Source organism: Syngnathus typhle, linkage group LG2 (genome assembly GCF_033458585.1).
Source record: "Syngnathus typhle isolate RoL2023-S1 ecotype Sweden linkage group LG2, RoL_Styp_1.0, whole genome shotgun sequence".
In the NCBI taxonomy this organism is placed as follows: Eukaryota; Metazoa; Chordata; class Actinopteri; order Syngnathiformes; family Syngnathidae; genus Syngnathus; species Syngnathus typhle.
Window position 1 is genome coordinate 23386644 of NC_083739.1, and position 21859 is coordinate 23408502.

General features: G+C 43.0%; 1 protein-coding gene across 14 annotated transcripts in view; it reads right to left on the bottom strand.

The window, feature by feature from the left end:
* The window catches only part of irak1 (interleukin-1 receptor-associated kinase 1), a 36872-nt gene extending 18697 nt beyond the window's left edge, over positions 1 to 18175 (bottom strand). For 8 of the 14 annotated variants that reach the window (XR_009717977.1, XR_009717974.1, XR_009717967.1 and 5 more), the window contains exons 1-8: positions 17803 to 18170; positions 14862 to 15029; positions 14672 to 14791; positions 10856 to 10929; positions 10610 to 10789; positions 4449 to 4513; positions 4249 to 4357; positions 4020 to 4141 (exon numbers count right to left, since the gene is read on the bottom strand). Coding sequence is in view for 6 of the 14 variants with exons in the window: in XM_061298195.1 (XP_061154179.1) it covers positions 4020 to 4141; positions 4249 to 4357; positions 4449 to 4513; positions 10610 to 10789; positions 10856 to 10929; positions 14672 to 14791; positions 14862 to 15029; positions 17803 to 17914 (950 nt within the window). In the remaining 8 variants the exon portion in view is untranslated. Of the gene's footprint in view, positions 1 to 4019; positions 4142 to 4248; positions 4358 to 4448; positions 4514 to 10609; positions 10790 to 10855; positions 10930 to 14671; positions 14792 to 14861; positions 15030 to 17802 lie in introns of all 14 variants that reach the window. The other 6 variants (XR_009717979.1, XR_009717976.1, XM_061298204.1 and 3 more) reach the window with 4 other exon arrangements.
* Positions 18176 to 21859: the final 3684 nt, after the last annotated feature.

The following is a 21859-nucleotide window of genomic DNA, read 5'->3' on the forward strand; positions in this document are numbered from 1 at the left end:
GTAATTATTTTCTTCCCTTGACAAACAATCGCCCAAATTAACTGCTTACAATATTGCAGACATAGTGCAGAGTAATAATAAACAACTTGACTAAAATTTGCGCTGTCGTTTTTGCGTGAATGTATTTTAAGAGGTGGAAATTGGCCTGGTTACCAATTCCAGTTTGTAACATGTCAATACAGTCATTCATTAAGATCTCTTTCTCCCCTTAAAAAGCATTAGCTTCAAAAACAGTTGTTACCAATAAACGAGTACAATATCAATACAACACAATACCATTTAATCGAGGCCCACGTTGTCAGAAAGTCATGTTATGTCATCATTAAACAATAGGTTTTGCTCGTCACCTCATTGATTCCACAAGGTGGCACTCACTATCTACTACTGTAATAAAGCTTGGGGCACACTGAAATATTTTAAAATTGTCAGCTGATTTAAATTATGAGAGACCCCACATGGGATGCAAACAATTAAGGGTATAACGGTTTTGAACATACCATTTACGTATGTTGTGCAGCCACACGGTAAGAGCAACGCATCACGCGAAGGGATTTCATTCATGAACACATTGGACGGGAAATCTCGCAAAACCTTAATCCATATAAGACAGGAGCGTTTCAAGCACTGAGCCAGTGTCATGTTGCGCATTTCTTCCTTTAAGGCCGTGAACACATCATTTTTTTCCTTGACTAACTCTCTCTCTCTCGTAGCCAAAGAAATGCATCAGAACACGTGACAGCGCCGTTGGCTCGTAGAATCTGCAGGAATATTTTTCGAGCATGGTAGCTTTAGGAATTTCAAAGTTAGTGACATGCTTGAGGAGTTTGAACCGGGGAAACCATTAGATCAGGTTTTGTGGCTAAAAATATGTTTGGGTACAATGGGGACGAAGAAGAACATTTTGAAGGCTTCTACTCAGAATTTTAATGTAGGCTGTTTCAAACGCACCTGTCCCGTTGGAAAAAGGTAGAACTTTTAATAATTATATTGAATGTTTACAGACATAAATTCAGGTTTGTGTGAACGCCACAAGTGTAAGATCTGAAATGTTTTTGGAATAATCTTTCTGCTACAGTGGCTGAGCTATCAATTATTTAGTAAGCGTTGACAATATTGTTGAATTTTCAGTAACACTTCAGGTTTTCACGAGTGCTTCTAGAGTTGCCCTTAGGTTTTAGTAGAGTGTTTTACCAAGCGCTTTAGGCCTTTAAAATAGGCTGCTCTGTTAATGTTTTGAGTAAATCTACGGATCGATATGGAAGGGAAACATAGGTAAGCAGTACCAATGCGTTAGATCAAACTTAGTCAGTTCCAATCATTTTATAGGAGATCGTTTGAGAAACGCGATTGTTTACACTTTGCTGAGGCTCATGGGAGATTGCGAGCTGAGGCTCACGGGAATTTGCGGATGGCTAATGCTATAACGATAGCTGCTATACGCACCAGGCTATTTCATGTCAAAACAGGCTCCTCCGTTAATGTTCCGAGTAAATCTACGGATCGATATGGAAGGGAAACATAGGTAAGTAGTACCAATGCGTTAGATCAGTGGTCCCCAACCACCGGGCCGCGGACCGGTACCGGTCCGTGGGTCACTTGGTACCGGGCCGCCAAGCCGCACAGAAAAAAAAAAAATTATCGACGATCAATTAATTCAGGTCAAGACACTCGTCCCGGTCACGTGACATGTTTCCCCAGTCGAGCCCGCAAAGCTAATATGTGGCGACAAGCTAACTAACCATAAATAATATTAAATAAATATTTCTGACATGTCACCGGTCCGTGGCGCAAAAAAGGTTGGGGACCTATAATCCTATAACGATAGCTGCTATACGCAGCAAGCTATTTCATGTCAAAATAGGCTGCTCTGTTAATGTTTCGAGTAAATCTACGGATCGATATGGAAGGGAAACATAGGTAAGCAGTACCAATGCGTTAGATCGAACTTCAGTCAGTTCCGATCATTTTATAGGAGATCGTTTGAGAAACGCGATTGTTTACAGAGGGCTTGTTGGTTATTGGCTAGTGGATGCATACCGCAACCCTAGTCAACCTCAGTTTGTTGCAGTAGAGCTTCTATTTTATGCGCCTTATAATCCGGTGCGCCTTATATATGGACAAAGTTTTAAAATGGGCCGTTCATTGAAGGTGCGCTTTATAATCCGGTGCGCCTAATAGTGCGGAAAATACGGTAGTTGTAAATATATTTAAAATACAGGATTTCAGAATGACGCAAAATTCCGTCATAGCAAGCGACACAGCACAGGCGAGTTGTAAACAAACAGGTGTGAGAGTGACGGGCCATGGATTCAAAAGGCAAAAAGAGAAAGATTGCTGAGAACAGAGGGTTTAAGAAAGAATGGACTCAACTATTTGCTTTCATTGCCAATGCTGAAGGATTGCCTGAATGTTTGATTTGCAATGAGAAGTTGTCAAATATAACAAGAAGAGCAATTTGGAGCTACATTTTCAGCTAAAGCATGCTAAATGTTCTGCCGATCACCCAGTTGGAACTGGGAGGAAAGGTGCAATTTGAGGGATTGCATCTCCAAATTCTACAACTTTTGTTGCAGCCCGGGAGATAATAAAGCGCGGAAAACCATTCACCGATGCCGAGTACATGAAGAAATCGATACCACTAAAAGGCTACACACGGGGGGGGGACATCTGCGAGGTTGTGCTGCAGTGTTTAAATGGCAGAGATAGACACTGGCCACCTGATTTCAGTCACTACAGACGGTGCACAGAGTATGTGAGGGTCGCAAACGTTTGTGACTTTACGACAGAAAGCATTGGATCAAAATTTGCTTGCATTCCATTGTATATTGCAGAGGCGCTGTGTGTGTAAACATTCCCACCAGAGTGTATGGAGGTAATGAACCTTGTCATCCATATTGTGAACAAAATAATCGCAAAAGCATTAAACCACCGCCAGTTCCGTGAATTGCTAGATGAAGTTGATAGCGAATATGCCGATCTCCTGCTGCACAACAAAGTCCGCTGGCTATCCAGCTATCCCCAACAATAGCGGGAGCAGTTTGCATCATTTTATTGCAATGTTTTTCCTTATTCAGATTTGTTTCAAAACTACAGTTAGACTTCACTTTGATGGTTAAAGCAGTTATTGCAATTTTGTTGTTTTATCACTATTTACATTTCGAAAACTAGAAGCCAGTCATTCACAAATGTGATTGCACTTTAGTTTACACATTTAAATGTTTAGATATTAAAATGTGATAGACAGTTTTTGCATGATTTGAATAAGGCAAAATAACATGCTTTTTCTCTCGAATATATTGTTATAATTATTTGTTTCAGATGTAATCATTTTCTGTATAAAAATTAAATTTGGTGTTCAAAAAGTCTTTTTTCAAACTTGAGTCTTGAAAAAGAGGGGGTCGTCTTATAATCAGGGTCGTCTTATATTCGGGCCAATACGGTACTCTTGGCCTACAAGGGGGCGGCTCTGCCTAGCCTGTGTGATAATGTGTGACCTCGCAGTCTTAACTGAAATCAACTCATATGTATGTGCAAAGAGAAGGGAAGGCCAGTGAAAAGCAAGAAAAGAAATTTGTGTGAAATTTTCTGGTTATTCTGGATATGCAATTAATTATTTCCAATAATAATAATAATGGGCGGCTTGGTAGCGCACTGGGTAGCACTTCCGCCTCACAGTTAGGAGGGTGCGGGTTCGATTCCACCTCCGGCCCTCCCTGTGTGGAGTTTGCATGTTCTCCCTGGGTCCGCGTGGGTTTTCTCCAGGCACTCCGGTTTCCTCCCACATCCCAAAAACATGCTTGGTAGGCCGATTGTCCCTGGGTGTGAGTGCGAGTGCAAATGGTTGTTTGTCTCTGTGTGCCCTGCGATCGGCTGGCAACCGGTTCAGGGTGTCCCCCGCCTACTGTCCGATGAGGGCTGTGATAGGCTCCAGCACTCCCGCGACCCCCGTGGGGACTAAGTGGTTCAGAAAATGGATAGATGGAATAATAATAATGTATGTTTTTTTGTGTTGTGTCAACCTTTTCACATCTCCGTGGATTACAGGCGTGTGTTCCTCTGGAGGAAAGTGAAGGTACTGCAATGCTGCTGATGCTTCATGAACAATGCGGACCCTCAGATCCCATGTGAGAGCAGAAGACACCTAAACACACACGCAGACATCTCTATGCATGTTTGTGTGTGCGTGTGCGTGTGTGTGTGTGTGTGTGTGTGTGTGTGTGTGTGTGTGTGTGTGTATGCATGGATTACGCTGTGCAGCTGATCTTCCAGTGATCGTTTTTCCATGTAGGTGTAGATGAGACAAACACTTGGTCCTTGACAGAATCCAAGCAGGTCCACAATGTTCGGGTGTCTGAACCTGAACCACAAAATGGAATCACATATTTTGCACAGGAACACATAACAAGGCACATGCGCTGTTTTAAGTGTGTGCACTTGAGGACACTCACTTTGATAGTTTTTCCACTTCCGTGTTGAAGCTCTCCTTAAGCATGTTGAAGTCGTGCACACAGTCCTATCAACAAGACTGTGTTTGCATCATCTAATTATTAGATCAAATCATATCAAAGTCAAACATTGTAAGAGGATGTAAATTGTTAACTGGACTGTTACCTTAGAACAGTGCTTCTCAAATAGTGGGGCGAGCCCCCCTTGGGGGGCGCCGTGCTATACCTAGGGGGGCGCGTGTGACCCTGGGGAACAGGCTTTTTTTTTTGCAGTACTAGAATGAAGTGTAATTGCGCATCTTCCCAGCAGAGGGCAGTGGCGCTCTCATTGTTACTTCTGTGACGTTTGCGACAGTGCAACATTTTACGACTTACAAGACAAGTTAGGATAGTCACGGTGGGGGGGGGGGGGGGGGGGGGCGAATAGTTTTCTTCTTGCTAAGGGGGGGCGTAACAGAAAATAATTGAGAAGCACTGCCTTAGAACAAGAAGCAAAAATTTTGCCCAAAGATAGGCCTTTGACTTCAAGTCATGACACAAATGTCCAAATGTTTCTTTGCTCTTATATTCTTTTTTTCATTTAATTGTGTATGCTATTTTATGTTTGTACAGTGACCTTGAGTGCCTTGAAAGGCGCCTTATAAATAAAATGTATTATTATTATTATTTGGTATGGAAGTACACAAATGAAATCACATCTTTCAATGGGAAACATTTAGTTTTTCAAAACAGCCACCAATTTGCCAAATATATTCTGGAGCACGTCTTTGCTTCTGTTACTGCTACAATGACACATTTGCTGTCAAAGTATACCTTTTGTGGTCAAGGAATCCAATAAAATTGATTTCAAGTTTTATGAATGAACAGAAACTTTCAAAGAGTATTAAAGCTATTTAAGCTACCGTATTTTCTGCCCTATTAGGCGCACCGGGTTATAAGGCGCACCTTCAATGAACGGCCCATTTTAAAACTTTGTCCATATATAAGGCGCACCGGACTATAAGGCGCATAAAATAGAAGCTATACTGCAACAAACTGAGGTTGACTAGGGTTGCGGTATGCACCCACTAGCCAATAACCAACAAGCCCTCTGTAAATAATCGCGTTTCTCAAACGATCTCCTATAAAATGATTGGAACTGACTAAAGTTCGATCTAACGCATTGGTACTATTTACCTAGGTTTCCCTTCCATATCGATCCGTAGATTTACTCGAAACATTAACAGAGCAGCCTATTTTGACATGAAATAGCTTGCTGCGTATAGCAGCTATCGTTATAGGATTAGCCATCCGCAAAATCCCATGAGCCTCAGCAAAGTGTAAACAATCGCGTTTCTCAAACAATCTCCTATAAAATGATCGGAACTGACTAAAGTTCGATCTAACGCATTGGAACTATTTACCTATCTGCGGCTATCTGGATTCTCGTGGGCCAATTCAGGATGGGGGAACTGCAGCTCAACCTCCTCGAAGACACTGCCAGGACAATTGAGGCCTCCTTCGGCAGCCCTCTGCTCTGACTTTTTATTTCATTGATTTTCATGTTGTATCATTTGAGCCCTCTCTGCATCCATTTCAACCTGGTGATCCTGAAAGGGGGATCCTTCCATCTGTGGTCCCTTCTCAAGGTTTCTCATTTTCCCCCGGTAGGGGTGTTTAAGTTTTTCCTTGCCCTTTTGGGAGCTTAAGATCAGGGGATGCTTTGAGAATAATTGTCAATTTCTGTCTATGTGAAGCCCTTTGAGACTGCTTGTGATTTAGGGCTATACAAATAAACTTGACTTGACTTGACTATGTTTCCCTTCCATATCGATCCGTAGATTTACTCGAAACATTAACAGAGCAGCCTATTTTGACATGAAATAGCTTGCTGCGTATAGCAGCTATTGTTATAGGATTAGCAATCCGCAAAATCCCATGAGCCTCAGCTCGCAATATCCCATGAGCCTCAGCAAAGTGTAAACAATCGCGTTTCTCAAACAATCTCTTATAAAATGATCGGAACTGACTAAAGTTCGATCTAACGCATTGGTACTACTTATCCATGTTTCCCTTCCATATCGATCCGTAGATTTACTCGAAACATTAACAGAGCAGCCTATTTTGACATGAAATAGCTTGCTGGGTATAGCAGCTATTATTATAGCAGTAGCCATCCGCAAAATCCCATGAGCCTCAGCTCGCAATATCCCATGAGCCTCAGCAAAGTGTAAACAATCGCGTTTCTCAAACAATCTCCTATAAAATGATCGGAACTGACTAAAGTTTGATCTAACGCATTGGTACTGCTTACCTATGTTTCCCTTCCATATCGATCCGTAGATTTACTCGAAATATTAACAGAGCAGCCTATTTTGACATGAAATAGCTTGGTGCGTATAGCAGCTATCGTTATAGCATTAGCCATCCGCAAAATCCCATGAGCCTCAGCTCGCAATCTCCCATGAGCCTCAGCAAAGTGTAAACAATCGCGTTTCTCAAACGATCTCCTATAAAATGATCGGAACTGACTAAAGTTCGATCTAACACATTGGTACTTCTTACCTATGTTTCCCTTCCATATCAATCCGTAAATTTACTCGAAACATTAACGGAGCAGCCTATTTTGAAATGAAATAGCCTCACGGGTACAACAGCTATTCGGTGACGCCCCCTGACTACAGTTACCGTAATGTTGGGAAGCGATGCGACCTTGTAATTTACTAGTCATACTAAAACGTACTAAAACATTTTGGCAGAGCACTGTGTACAACCAGTATGGATCAACAAATTCATCAATTGATCCATATATAAGGCGCACTGGACTATAAGGCGCACTGTCGGCTTTTGAGAAGATTTTAGGTTTTTAGGTGTGCCTTATAGTCCGGAAAATACGGTACTTCGGTATACTAGTCATCCAAGGCAGTATGTACAGGCCTGCCCAACCCGCGGCTCCCGAGCCGCATGCGGCTCTTTTACGTTCATATCAACATTTGTGTTTGTGTTTTTTTTTGTGCATGTTCGCTTCGCTTGAGTTCAATCTGGTATTTTCGTCAAACGCGCATGCAAAGTGGGAGGGGCAAACCCATTCGAGCAAACAATTTCGCTCTCAAAATGGCAGGGAAAAAATGTACAGCTAAACGAAAATATGAAGATGAACACCGGTCGTTTTTGACAGAGTGGGAAAGTGTATATTCTTTTGTTGAACGTAATGGAAAGCCATTCTGCCTGATATGTCAGACGGCATTAGCGCATTTCAAAGCTTCAAATCTTTAGCGCCACTTCAGCTCACTCTATGCTAACGTCGATAAGGACTTTCCAAAAGGGACTGAATTTCGCAAGCGCAAGTTGGACATTGAAAAGTCAGGCGGAAAAACAGGTACAGTTTTTCCCAAAAATCTGTTTTTCTTCCATCGTATCAACTGGCTTGGAACATTGCACGGGCTAAAAAGCCCTACAATGAAGGGGAGTTCGTTAAAAAATGCCTCAGTGACATTGTTGAAATCTTGTCTCCTGAAAATGACAAACTAAAAACGAACGGTATTAGACATCCAACTGTCCCACCACACTGTTGAACACAGAATATTGAACATTAACAGAAATGCCAGAAGTCGCACTAAGCAACATGCATAGTACCGTATTTTTTGCATAATACTGGGGGGGTTGCTAATGGGACGTCAAACGCTTTGTGTGGCGGGCTCTATCTAGTGTGGAAACTGAGAAGTGAGCTCAAGCTTCTCGTGCGGGCCATATTCAATTATGTTTTCAGAATTTGCTGCGGGCCAATAAAAACTGGACCGCGGGCCAACCGTAGTTTGGACACCCCTACCCTACACTATCAGCGACCCCTGCTAGTTAGTAACTAGTTAGCTTTAATATAACTAGCTAGCTAGGTAGTCACTGTCATGATTTGTCTTTGATTTGGTTTTGATTTAGAATTGTTTCATGTTTTCCTTGTGTTCCTTTTGTATGCGTCTGTCTCGGTTACTGAGTCCACCTGCGCTCGTTTACCTGTTCCCTTGCATTGCCCAATCAGAGCTCTCCAACCCCGTGTGTTCAGGTATTCCTCGTTGTTCCGTCAGTTTGATTGTATTAAGTTCCCTGCTTTCTTTCAATTGCTGCATTGTGTTCCTATCAAGTTGTCAAGGGCCTATTTGTTCAAGACGTCTTTGTTAAAGTGGACCTCCGGAAGTTCCGCCTTGTAGTCTTGATAGGAAAGGGAGCACTATTGTAAAATTTGATAAATATCCGGTGCCCCCATTTTTGTGTCCAGTCTTGTATTTGCCGAAATAATCCCTCTGGTTACGTTTCAATGTACGGTGCAATGTTGATAACAGATATGACCTTCAAGCTGTCCCTTGCACCTACCACTTGCTAATGAGTGTTACAGCCCATTGCTTGCCAATGAATGGAAATCTGTCTTTGTTTTTGTTTACCGTTTTTTTCCGTGTATAGTGCGCAAAATGTAACTAATTTATTGTCCTAAAATCTGGGGTGCGCATTATACATGGGTACAAAAATTTTGTAATTTTTTTTTTTTTTTTTTTTTAAGTCCCAGTGATCGTCACACACGCAGGGAGGCAATGGGTCCCATTTTTATAGTCTTTGGTATGGTCTTAACTAGGCTGGATGTAATTTTTTTTGTTGGCGTTGATTTCTCCGACTGCCCGTAAACGCACCACCGAGACGTTGAAGAGGAATAAAAACACCCTTGGAAACCAAAACTTGCCCCTCGTCGTGACTCGGAGCCGCAACAAATGTTTCGGATTTGTGTAGGGTACATTGTGACAGACAGCAAACGAGCAGGTGATCGAGCAAGCCTTGTCTGATACGAGAGCATTGCGCTCGTATGGAGCGTGTTTGAAGTGAACACCAGAGACGAAAGGAACAAGGCAAAGTGTTGTGAAATAAAATATTACCTGTAATACGGATTTAGGTAGAGAACTGAACTCTCGTTCTTTATATAGCTGACGTTCTGCGCATCTGCAATGGCGGCCTCCTTATGATATCCGGTTTGCGTGTGTGCGCGTGTGAGCGAGAGCGAGAGAGAGCGAGAGAGAGAGCGCGAGAGAGAACGCTCAACCGTAGCGCGCCGCCGACCGCCCAACTGCACCGCGCTGGTCGATTATTGTGACAGAGCCGTCGCTGAAATTTAGAAGATATTTTTAAAGTCCTGATGTACTTTCTAAAATTTAAGTGGACCTCAGTGCGCACTGCGCAGGGAGCTTAATTTGGTGCGGTCGCGCAACCGCAGCGCGCCGGGCGCTCACTGTCGCAGTGCTTAAAGAGCGCCTTTGTGTTTTAGGATGAACAGCAGAGACCAAAGGAACAAGGCAAAGTGTTGTGAAATAAAATATTACCTGTAATACGCATTTTGTTATTTGCTGATTGAAACTGCTAATTAAACTGTGAATTGAAACTAATAGGAAGAAAACTCTCGCTCTTTATATAGCTGACGTGTCTTGCGCATCCGTTCTGTGCATTTTATTTCACAACACTTTGCCTTGTTCCTTTCTTCTCTGCTGTTCACTTCAAACACGCTCCATGCGACCGCAATGCTCTCGTATCAGACGCTTGCTCGATCACCTGCTCGTTTGCTGTCTGTCACAATGTACCTTACACAAATCCGAAACATTTGTTGCGGCTCCGAGTCACGACGAGGGGCAAGTTTTGGTTTCCAAGGGTGTTTTTATTCCTCTTCAACGTCTCTCCCATACAGAGCCGCCTCTTTCCCGTGCGCGCACGGAGCGCGGTGGTGCGTTTACGGGCAGTCGGAGAAATCAACGCCAACAAAAAAAAATTACGTCCAGCCTAGTTAAGACCATACCAAAGACTATAAAAATGGGACCCATTGCCTCCCTGCGTGTGTGACGATCATTGGGACTTAAAAAAAAAATAATAATAAATAAATTAAAAAAATTCATAAAAATTGGGTGCGTATTATACATGAGTACAAGCTTCCAGCATCAGCATGCCATTTTTAGGGTGCGTATTATACATGGGGGCGCACTATACATGGAAAAAAACGGTAAATCGCTAAGTAACCCTGATACGTTGCCGTAGGGCAATATTCAATTTGCTGTCCTCATATACACTGGCAAAACGCTTATCTGCACTCTTGTTTATACCACGCAAAATGTTCGTTGACTCCACCCAACATTGTGTAATGTGTGTAATTTGCTGACCTGTTTGAGTCTCTTTACTGCACAGTCAGTGTTTCTTAGTGACGCTCTGTACACGACTCCAAAGCCCCCCTCACCGATCTGCAGGGCTGGCGAAAACCCCTCAGTCCCAGCATGCACCTCTTCATAGGACCAGCACATCACTCCATAGCTGGCATCACTAGATGCCACCAATGGGGGGCCCTAGAGGATTGAGGGATTTGTGATACATCTGTGATCATTAACATTTGTTGATGAGTGTTGATAAACCTGTAGGGTTCGAGGTTGGCAAGAATGCAAACTTGATGGGGGTGGGGCTGGTCGAGGTAGAGCTCCTTCTCCTCCTTCAGCAACGGTGAAACAACATTAACATATATTTCATCAGTGCAATCACCAGCTCCTTGAATCAAACAAGTTTTCTGACTTCATAACGAACAACAGTCTGCACACTAATGTTAAGATATTCAGATATTCAGTCATAATTTCTGCATGGAGTTTGCATGTTCAGCTCGTGATTATGAGGGTATTCTCCTAGGACGGAGGCTTCCTTCCACACATTTAAAAAAAATTGGAGTCAATTGAAGACCAAATTCCATATGTGTGAATGTGAGGATAAACGATGGATGGATGGATGGATGATGGATGGATGGATGGATGGATGGATGGATGGATGGATGGATGGATGGATGGATGGATGGATGGAGCGACATGGATGTTTTGTTTCCTTTTGGTGTTAACTGCATATTATTATTTCATAGTTAAATCCAATACCGTGGCTATTCTTCACATTCACACCTGGGGCCTTATTCCTCAAGTTTATTAGTGCAAAGATTGCTCCTGGTGGCCAAATTTTAGGAAACATTTTTAGAATCATGATCTTTCTAAAGATAAAAATGATTCCTGAAGAATTGTAGCTCTTAAAACAGCTCCTAAAATGAGATCTGTTAAAAGCAGGGACTTTTAAGCCAGTGGTCCCCAACCACCGGGCCGTGGACCAGTCTGTGGGTCACTTGGTACGAGGCCGCCAAGCCGCACAGATTTATTTATTTATTTATTTCTAAAATCGATCAATTAATTCAGCTCAAGACGCTCGTCCCGGTCACGTGACATTTCCCAGCCGAGCCTGCAAAGCTAGCAAAAATGAGTAAGAATTTATTTTTGAAAAATATAAAAATATTGGCAATTCTCTCCCAATTACATCCGTCGGTTCAGGTCAAGATGCTTGTCTCGATCACGTGACATGTCACCCCAGTCAAGCCCGCGAAGCAAGCAAAAATGAGCAAGAAACAGAGATGTTTGGAAAGCTTCTTCGGAAAGGGAAAAAAGCCCAATGAGGAGACGGAAGAAGAAGAGGCTGAGACTTCTGAGAAAAGGAAAGCTGCATTTAAAAGAACATTTCTGCAGTCTTTCTGGAAATATGGATTTATTGCCACAGCCCACTCTGCATAATATGTGTCGACAAGCTAGCTTAACGAGGCAATGAAGCCTTCAAAACTGCCTCGGCGCATGGAGACCAAGCATCCTACATTAAAAGACAAACCTTAACCACTTCGGGTGTCATTGTCTCCGATTACGACTAGATGGGACCGGCTCATTTCTGAGAAATAAACTCAGTGCTCCCACTCATTCAATGTTCCGTAATTTTCTGACTATAAGTCGCAGGTTTTTTCATAGTTTGGGTGGGGTGGCGACTTATAATAAGGAGCGACTTATATGTGAATTTTTTCAAATATTTATAAAAAAAAAAAAAAGGCGAAACCGCGATAAACAAACCGCGATGTAGCAAGGGATTACTGTAATTTGAATTTCAAGTGACGTCAGCAGCGCGGCGCAGTGGTTGTTTACAAAAAGGACAAAGATTGATCACGGGATAACGAAGATGACGAAGGGCCCCACGTACTACTGGCATCATTAGCGGCTTTGTTTCTAAGTGACACGGAGGACGAAGAGTTTGAAGGATTTAAGGATTTGGAGTGACACAGAAGGTTTGAAAAACTATTATGGCTTTTACGCACGCCCGGTCCTACTCTACGGAGCTCTCTTTCACCTCCGTGGATGGAAGTCGGGGGCCGGCGCTCGGCCAGGTGGCTGTCCGGGGACGGTGGATGGGGCTCGGTCATGGCTTTTACGCACGCCCGGTCCTATTCTATGGATCTCTCTTCCACCTCCGTGGCTGGAAGTCTACGCCGCCACATGGCTGGAAGTTTGTTTTGTTAAATAAAGAGCCGTTTACCAAACCCACGTCTTTCCTTGAACTTTGTTAACGCTACAATATAGTTATATAGTAGATCTGTGGAATAACGACGAGGCTGCAGGGCTCGAAGCTTATTTTTTGCCCAAGTTGCCCTCGGGCAAGTTGGAGAAAATTTTACTTGCCCGAAACAAAATTTTACTTGCCCGAATTTTTTTGGAGTGGATTTTTACTTGCCCGACACATTTTTGCAATAAAAAAGACAGCACTATAAGTTTTGCCTTCATATGCCTTCGTATCCGCCAACCGGAAACAAGCTCTGCTGGTGCGCAGGCGCAGAAGAGCCAGGGACGGGTGGGAGAGCATGCATTTAATTACGAAGCGCTTTGCCGTTATCAATGTATTGCAGACTTACACGAGAAACTAACCGCTCCCTAGAAAACAAAATGTCGGACCAGAAGCGGCAGATGTTGCGAGAAATTATGCACAAAATCGTCTTTTTACAGCTTGAAAACATGGTATTATGGCAGGGCAAGTTCGGGCAAGTGAGGAAAAAATTCTACTTGCCCGTCTGCCATCGCTACTTGCCCCGGGCAATCGGGCAATCGTTAGTTTCGAGCCCTGGGCTGACGTCAGGGCGCACGCGCGGCGATGTTGACAAAGGACGAGGAATTTGATCGATGGATTTAATGATTTAGAGTGCACAGATGGTTTGATAATATTATTATTTATATAATAGTTATTTGATATATAATTTATATATCGTTATATGGGCCTGTGGAATATTTTGAAGTGCAAGCGCCGTCAGCGGCGCGCACCCATTGTTGACAAAGGATGATCGATGGATTTAATGAATTGGAGTGACACAGATGGTTTTATAAACGTGTTATTTATGTAATAGTTTTTTTTTTTAATAACTCTGAATGTTACGTCAGGCCCGTTCTCAGCTCTTCGTTTGTGTTTATGTCATGTTAGCATACCTATCGTTTAGCCTGTTGTTGCTCGTTCATGTCTGTTCTTGGTGTTGGATTTTGTCTAATAAATTTCCCCCCAAAATGCGAATTACACTCCGGAGCGACTTATATGTTTTTTTTCACGTTATTGTGCACTATATTCCGAGCGACCTTTTGTCCGAAAATTACTGTAATGGTGAGTTTTATTTTTATGTCGTTTATACTTGTTTTTACGCCAGTCATATCATTTTCCATCAATCCATTTTCTGAACCGCTTAGCCCCCACGGGGGTCGCGAGAGTGCTGGGGCCTATCCCAGCCATCATCGGGCAGTAGGCGGAGGACACCCTGAACCGGTTGCCAGCCGATCGCAGGGCACACGGAGACAAACAACCATTCGCACTCGCACTCACACCTAGGGACAATTTGGAGTCTTCAATCGGCCTACCAAGCATGTTTTTGGAATGTGGGAGGAAACCGGAGTGCCCGGAGAAAACCCACGCAGGCCCGGGGAGAACATGCAAACTCCACACAGGGATGGCCGGAGGTGGAATCGAAACCGCACCCTCCTGACTGTGAGGCGGACGTGCTACCCAGCGCGCCACCGAGCCGCCCTCATATCATTTTATTTCATCAAATTTATATATTTAATATAAATGTATTATTTATTCATATAAATGTATTATTTATATAAAGGCCGGTCCGCGAAAATATTTCTGACACGTAACCGGTCCGTGGCGCAAAAAAGGTTGGGGACTACTGTTTTAAGCGGCTTAAGGAGTTCCCTGAGCAGAGGACACAACGGCGGACATAAGAGGCAAGAGAAATATTCTCCAGAACCAGGAGGATGGTGCATTAATGAAACAAGCCATTTTACACTCATAATAGCAAAATTGTTTAGTAAATTGTTTACTTCAGTGCGCAACTACGCATGTTGTACTACCTGTAGTGCTGACGACATTGGTTGCCATTGGGAGAGGAGCCACTACTGATTTGGCAGGAGGATCAAAGTTAGAGAGACTAACAGGAAGAGCATGTGAAGACTCCTTCAAAGACAACGCCCCTAAGAAGTCAAAATGACATTTAGTAGTAATCACAAGACCAGTTCAAAGGTCAGAGGTCACAAGACACACAGAGAAGGATCACGTCTCTTGGATGGAAAAGCTGATGATGCTCCAGCAGGTCCAGCAGCTCACCGACGCGTCCGTTTCTATTGCCCCATTGGTTCATTACATAGGCTGTCCGCATCTCCTTCTTCTGAGCTAATCGCACGCTGACTTGATCTCCAAGGACCTCTGAAGCTGAGACAGAAAGTTCATTCCAAAATGGGTAAAAAGTACTGTCATAGAAGGGCATTATGTATACTTATGTATTCTCTTAAGTTCTTCATTTCCCTCACAGAATTAATAATGTAACTTTCAGCTACATAAGTTTGGGTGTCATGTGACTTCCTGTGTGCATTTTTTACGCAGCCACAGTTGCATTATACCAGTTGCGCCAACACACCAATGACTGACAGTGGAGAGCAGCAATAAAACTAGCATTTATCTGTCAAAATTCTCTCCAAGTAAATTCACATCTAATTTTGATAAGGACATAATGAGATGCACAAGGTCGACAGGATATTACTCTATCAAGCGCCCGGTGTGCTTTTTTTCAACTATTGCAATGCCAGGCAGGATTGGTATTACCCAGATTTCTTTTTTATTTTTATTTAACTTTACTTGTATTTTGTATTATGTTTTTGTTGTGTTTATTTCCATATATTTAGATTATTCTTTTTTTTTTAGTCATAAACACTCAGCACTGGGCATTTAGATATGTGCCTGTGACTTAGATTTACTCCGGTTAGGCAATGACTTGCTTGAATATGATGTGACTCTGTTTTCTGTATTTACCGTGTTTTCCCATACATAATGCGCAAAGTTTAACTAATTTATTGTCCTAAAATCTGGGGTGCGCATTATGCAACAGTTTTTGAAGAAAATCTCCCTGGAAATAAAACTTGAAATCACACCTTTCTTCTTGTTTGTTGTCAATCGCGCATCGCATTCAGCCATCCTGCCCAACACACTTAGTCAGTAAAATTCATAATTGACGACACATCGTTTGATGCAATGGTGCAATCCTTGATGGTGTGTTATTGTCAAATATTGTTTGTTTTTTACTCTCCATCGCAAACCGGATATCATACAGAGGCCACCATTACAGATGCGCAGAACGGATGCGCAAGACACGTCAGCTATATAAAGAGCGAGAGTTCAGTTCTCTACCTATTAATTTCAATTCACAGTTTAATTAGCAGTTTCAATCAGCAAATAACAAAATGCCTATTACAGGTAATATTTTATTTCACAACACTTTGTCTTGTTCCTTTCTTCTCTGCTGTTCACTTCAAACACGCTCCATACGAACACAATGCTCTCGTATCAGACGCTTGCTCGATCACCTGCTCGTTTGCTGTCATAATGTACCCTACACAAAACCGAAACATTTCTTCGCTATCGAGTTTGCTAGCGCATGCGCAGTGATACTGACCGGCAGAATAACATCTGGTTGTTCCCAAAGAGGATCTTTTTTCTGAAATAATTTTACGTTTACGGCCTTAAGTAAGAGTCAAAATTTGGGTGCGTATTATACATGGGTACAGGCTTTTTTCCAGCATCGACATGCCATTTTTAGGGTGCGTATTATGCACGGGGGCGCATTATGCATGAAAAAACACGGTAGTTTTATTCTATTTTTCATATTTTAATTCATTTCCACTTTTTTTTTTTCCTTTTGATAGTTTTGAAAATGATATTCTAACAAGGGGGCGATCCTAAGTGTGTCTTGTGTGTCACACCACACCGCACTGACCGAAAGACAACTATGACCCGCGGTCGGAGGCAAGCCTCGCACCGCGGTTCCCTCTGAAGCGAGCGAGCCCGCAACTATTGACGCTTCTCCATCCGGTGAACTCACTTGACAGCAATGAAGAGATACCGCATCCACCCTGTCAATGGAGCCCACCAACATGTTGGCATCCCCTCCTCACCCACCTGCAGTGACTGAACTGGATGCCCCACGGGCCTGCGGACGGCCTTCCGGCATGTGCCAAATTTGCTTATCTCAAAGATTAAGTCATGCAAGTTTCAGCCTGTAACCTAACCTTATAAACTTGCAAGACTTATTATAATCGCAAGACTCCCCATAGAAGTTCTCCTCATCTGCTGTCGTCATTGTTGTAAAAACCACTCCTGGTGCTTGTTGTTAGGGATCTCTAATATCTAAACTGTCCAGCGCGTACATGTATCAGCTAATTATGCGTTCCTTTCATCAAAGTGAGATGTGAATTCACTTGGAGGAATGTTAGGTGATTTTCACCACTCTGTGGTAAATCCTTAGCTTTGCCCCCATAACTGTGCAGCCAGGATGTTGGCATAAACATTAACACAGGGCTCAGTCACATGATATCCAGAAGTTCATTGGTGACAAGTAGGATGCAACAATTTTGTTTTGAAAGAAGGGCGGGTGTTGAAGTGGGAGTAAATTCCAAATACACTTCTTGTACACACTATGAAAAATATATAAGGAATAATTCTAATTCAATTTAGTGTTGATGGATTAATTGCCAACAAGGTGGCAAGTGTGGTAGCAAAACACCTGCCAGCCCATAAAACTGCCTGTTCATAATATCCTTAAATCATTGCTGATCATTTTTGTGAGAAATAATTAACTGACTAGTGCCAACGCATAGATCGATGTTATTAATTATTAATAATATAATCTACGTAATTTTGAACAAAATTGTCTTTTTAGAAGAGTGAATCAAAGTAGTTGTTCTTTTCATTCATCAGTACCCAAGAAGTTGTCTTTAGATTTAAAGTCAGGGAGACAAATAGTTCACCTCATCAATAACAGCTAGCTCCTCAATGAAATAAGGGCATTCAGCTATGTTGACCCAATGAAATCTATAGTTGTGGTTGTGACCAAAAAGTGCCTTAAAAGCAAGTTGGAACTGATTTATGCAATCGAATAAGGACTTTTCTATTTCACCGTCCAGTTTCATGTCGGCCGGGGCTTGTGTCTCACCAAAGCGCGTCCAGTCCAGTTCTGATAGCCCATCCATAATGCAGCAGAACTCCCAGTGGACCGTGGCTGGTAGACTGTGCAAAAAGTAGCTTCTGACGTCTCTTTGGGACATTTTCTGAAGGAAACCTCAACTCTGAATGAGAAGTTTACTGAATGACAAGGGAGCGCAAAGATGCTAACAAGCTAACAGTCCGACTCACGGCACCAAGCTCTACCAGCAGAGGCGCATACATCCGGGCCTAGCTCACCCGGATTCATTGGCGCTGAATGGGACCAACCTGTCCGATTCAAGGAGTACCAAAGGTTCTGCTCGGTTACTTTCGGAGAAGTTGTTCTTCTTCTTTCCTATTTTTTGGCAGTTTACCACCTGCTGTATAGGCCATTACCGCCATCTACTGGGTAGCAGGATATGACGAGAGATCCGGCATTCACAGACTAAAGACCGAATACATAATAACACTAACATAAGTTAAATAAAGAAAACAACGATATCCTTTCCATTAGCCTGGTTTTCTTAAGGAAGTCAAATAACTGACACTGAACTTTTCCTACCTCAACCTTCTGAATATTTTCCATTCTAAATGCTACCTTTGCTTGCCTTCAATATTTTCCTCTCCTCCCCATACTTAACACACGCCACCAGAACATGCTGGACGGTCTCACTCTCCTTACAGTGTTCACATTTCCCATCAGTATGTATGCCTATTTTATGCAGTGTCTCATTTAATCCTGTATGCAATCCAATTTTCGCGTTCTTACTGCCTCCTCCCTCCGGTTTCCCCCTAAATGAAATTCTCCCTAATATAAATTATATATATACACGTATATATATATATATATATATATATATATATATATATATATATATATATAGCTCCACCAGCTTCTCTTCAGTATATATATATATATATATATATATATATATATATATATATATATATATATATATATATATTTAGGGGTGTAAATCGCGGGTTTTGACACGTTACGATATAATATCGATACAAAGAAATACGATATTTGACGATATCTTAAACCCTGCTGCGATTCATTCACGATATATTGCGATATAGTGCTCTACGATCGATTTTTTTTTTAAAATAAAAAATATAGAACAATAACCTGATTTATAACAATTCATACGCAAAATCAACAAGGTACTGCAAACTCTTTATTTAAGAAATTACAAGAGTATTGCAGTATACAAAGTGCTTATTTTAACACTGAACTTTGATGTCGTGTTTTTTCTTTAAATGTGCGGCGAGATTTGTGCTCCCTGAATATTTGATCACCGCATGGCAGGATTTACAAACTGCACGTGTCTTGTCGGTTGAGCCATCTTTTCTTTGGAATCCAAAGTGCTTCCAAACGAATGACTTGAAGCCTAAAGGGGAGCAAATTTCCTCGTCTTTTTGGACACTAGCCATAGCACCAGCCCAGGAGCCGCGTACTAGTTGTCGCCTCCCCTTTCACGTGCGTGCTCTGCTCACAACACAACAACGCCGGGCGCATTGCTCCCGGAAAGAGGAAGCAAGCAACAATGAACTGGATTTCAAAATAAAGTCGCGTCTAATGTCCGAGGTCAAACACGGCGATATAAATCGATGTTTACCTTTAGCATCGATGCCAATAAATCGTAGAGCATTATATCGATTAATCGATGTGTATCGATGTATCGTTACACCCCTATGTTACTCCTTGCGCAAAGCAGCAGATATCGGTCCTGCTGATGGAATGAGGAGCGTCCGCGGCCCTGTCCAGCTCTCCTAGAGTAACTGCCTGTCATCTTGAATCAAGTCAAGTTTATTTGTATAGCCCTAAATCACAAGCAGTCTCAAAGGGCTTCACATAGACAAAAAGATGACAATTATTCTCAAAGCATCCCCAGATCTTAAGCTCCCAAAAGGGCAAGGGAAAACTAAAAAAAAAAACTGCCAGGGCAAAATGAGAAACCTTGAGAAGGGACCACAGATGGAAGAATCGCCCTTTCAGGATCACCAGGCTGCAATGGATGCAGAGAGGGCACAAATAATACATAATATGAAAATCAATGAAAAAGTGGATGTCCAAGTCAAAGCGAAGAGCTGCCAGAGGTGCCCTCAATTGTCCTGGCAGTGTATTTGAGGAGGGTAAGCTGCAGTTCCTTCATCCTGAATTGGTCCACAAGAATCCAGATAGCCGCTGTCAGCTTGGGTGCCACCTAACCACCTCCCCAGCCGGGGAGGGGTGGTGGGATGGGGGGTGGGGAGAGGGAGCGAAAACAAACTCCAGCCGAATCAGCCACTACAGGTTAATTAAAGGCCATATCATAGAAATGTGTCTTTAAATGTGTCTTAAATGTTTCTAGTGAGATAGCAGTTCTAATATCCATTGGTAGGGCATTCCAAAGCTCTGGAGCCCGAATAGAAAATGCTCTAGACCCTGCAGACATTTTCTTGGCCCTCGGTGTCACTAAAAGACTAGCATTTTGCGAACGAAGGTTACGAGACGGAACATAAGGAACAACTAGGTAGACGAGATATGGAGGCGCTAAGCCATGCAGTGATTTATAGGTGTCACGTGCTGGCGCCACCTCTGACAGGACCACGCCCCTCCTGTCAGTGGAATCAACGCCACCTTCCATGGCTCATATTAGCGCCGCCAGCGCAGACCCGAGTGTCAGTATGTCCTGTGATGCTGCTTCGCTCATCTGTCCCTGAGAAACTGACTCACTTGACAATTCAGAGATCCCGCAGAATTGCTTGTTCCTCCCAGCCAGATCGCCGCTCCAGCGCCAGCTGTTCCCATCTTATCCCCCCCCCCCCCCCCCACACACACACACAATAAAGTCTCTGTCGCCACGCACTTGGCTGTACTCTCCGATCCCTTATAATAGGTTAATAGAAGAACCTTGAAGTCACATCTTCAATGGACCGGGAGCCAATGTAAGTTGGCTAATATTGGGGTACTGTGATCAAATTCTCTTCTCCGTGAGAGCAGCCTTGCAGCAGCATTTTGTACTAACTGTAGACTTTTGATGCTGGACTTAGGAAGACCAGAGAATAATGCATTACAGTAGTCCAGGCGCGACGTGATGAACGCATGTACTATAATAGTTTCCGCATCACCGGTCGAGAGGATCGGAGGAATCATAGCAATATTACGAAGGTGAAAAAACGCAATTCTGGTTATATTCTTAATGTGCTTTTGAAAGGAGAGCGTTTGGTCAAATATTACCCCAAGATTAGTTACAGTATCGCTCTGAGTGATAGTACGGTTATCTAAAGATTCAAGATTCAAGATTCAAGAGTTTTTTATTCGCCATGTTTGAGCGTGCCAAACAAGGAATTTGACTTCGGTAGAAACACACCCTCTGTTCAACATTTAGGTGACTAACAACATTCAGGACATGTGAATAATGGCAAAAACAGTGTAGACAAATTCAAAAAGGTGTGAGGAGCAGGATGTTATTGCACAGTAATGTCTCTGAGACTCTATGAGTGGTGTGAGTTCATCAGAGCAACAGCCTGGGGGAAGAAGCTGTCTCTGTGTCTGCTGGTTTTGGCGTACCGAGCTCTATAACGCCGTCCGGAGGGGAGTAGTTCAAACAGACTGCAACCCGGGTGAGAAGGGTCTGTAGAGATGTTCCTTGCCCGATTCCTGGTCCTGGACAGGTACAAGTCCTGGATAGATGGGAGGTGGATTCCAATGATCTTTTCTGCAGGACGATCCAAACCAGACAGTGATGGAGGTGCAGAGGACAGACTGGATGATGGCAGTGTAGAAGGTCTTCAGAAGCTCTCGCGGCAGGTTGAACTTCTTGAGCTGTCTCAGGAAGTACAGCCTCTGCTGGGCCTTCTTCCGGACAGAGTCTATGTGGCCGGTCCATTTCAGGTCCCGAGAGATTGTGGTTCCCAGGAACTTGAAGGTGTCTGTGGAAAGAATAGTATTACTGCGGATAGTGAGGGGTAAAAGTGGTGAAGGGTCTCGCCTGAAATCCACTGTCATCTCCACGGTCTTGAGCGGGTTCAGCTCCAGATGGTTTTGACTGCACCAGTGGACCAGCCGCTCCACCTCC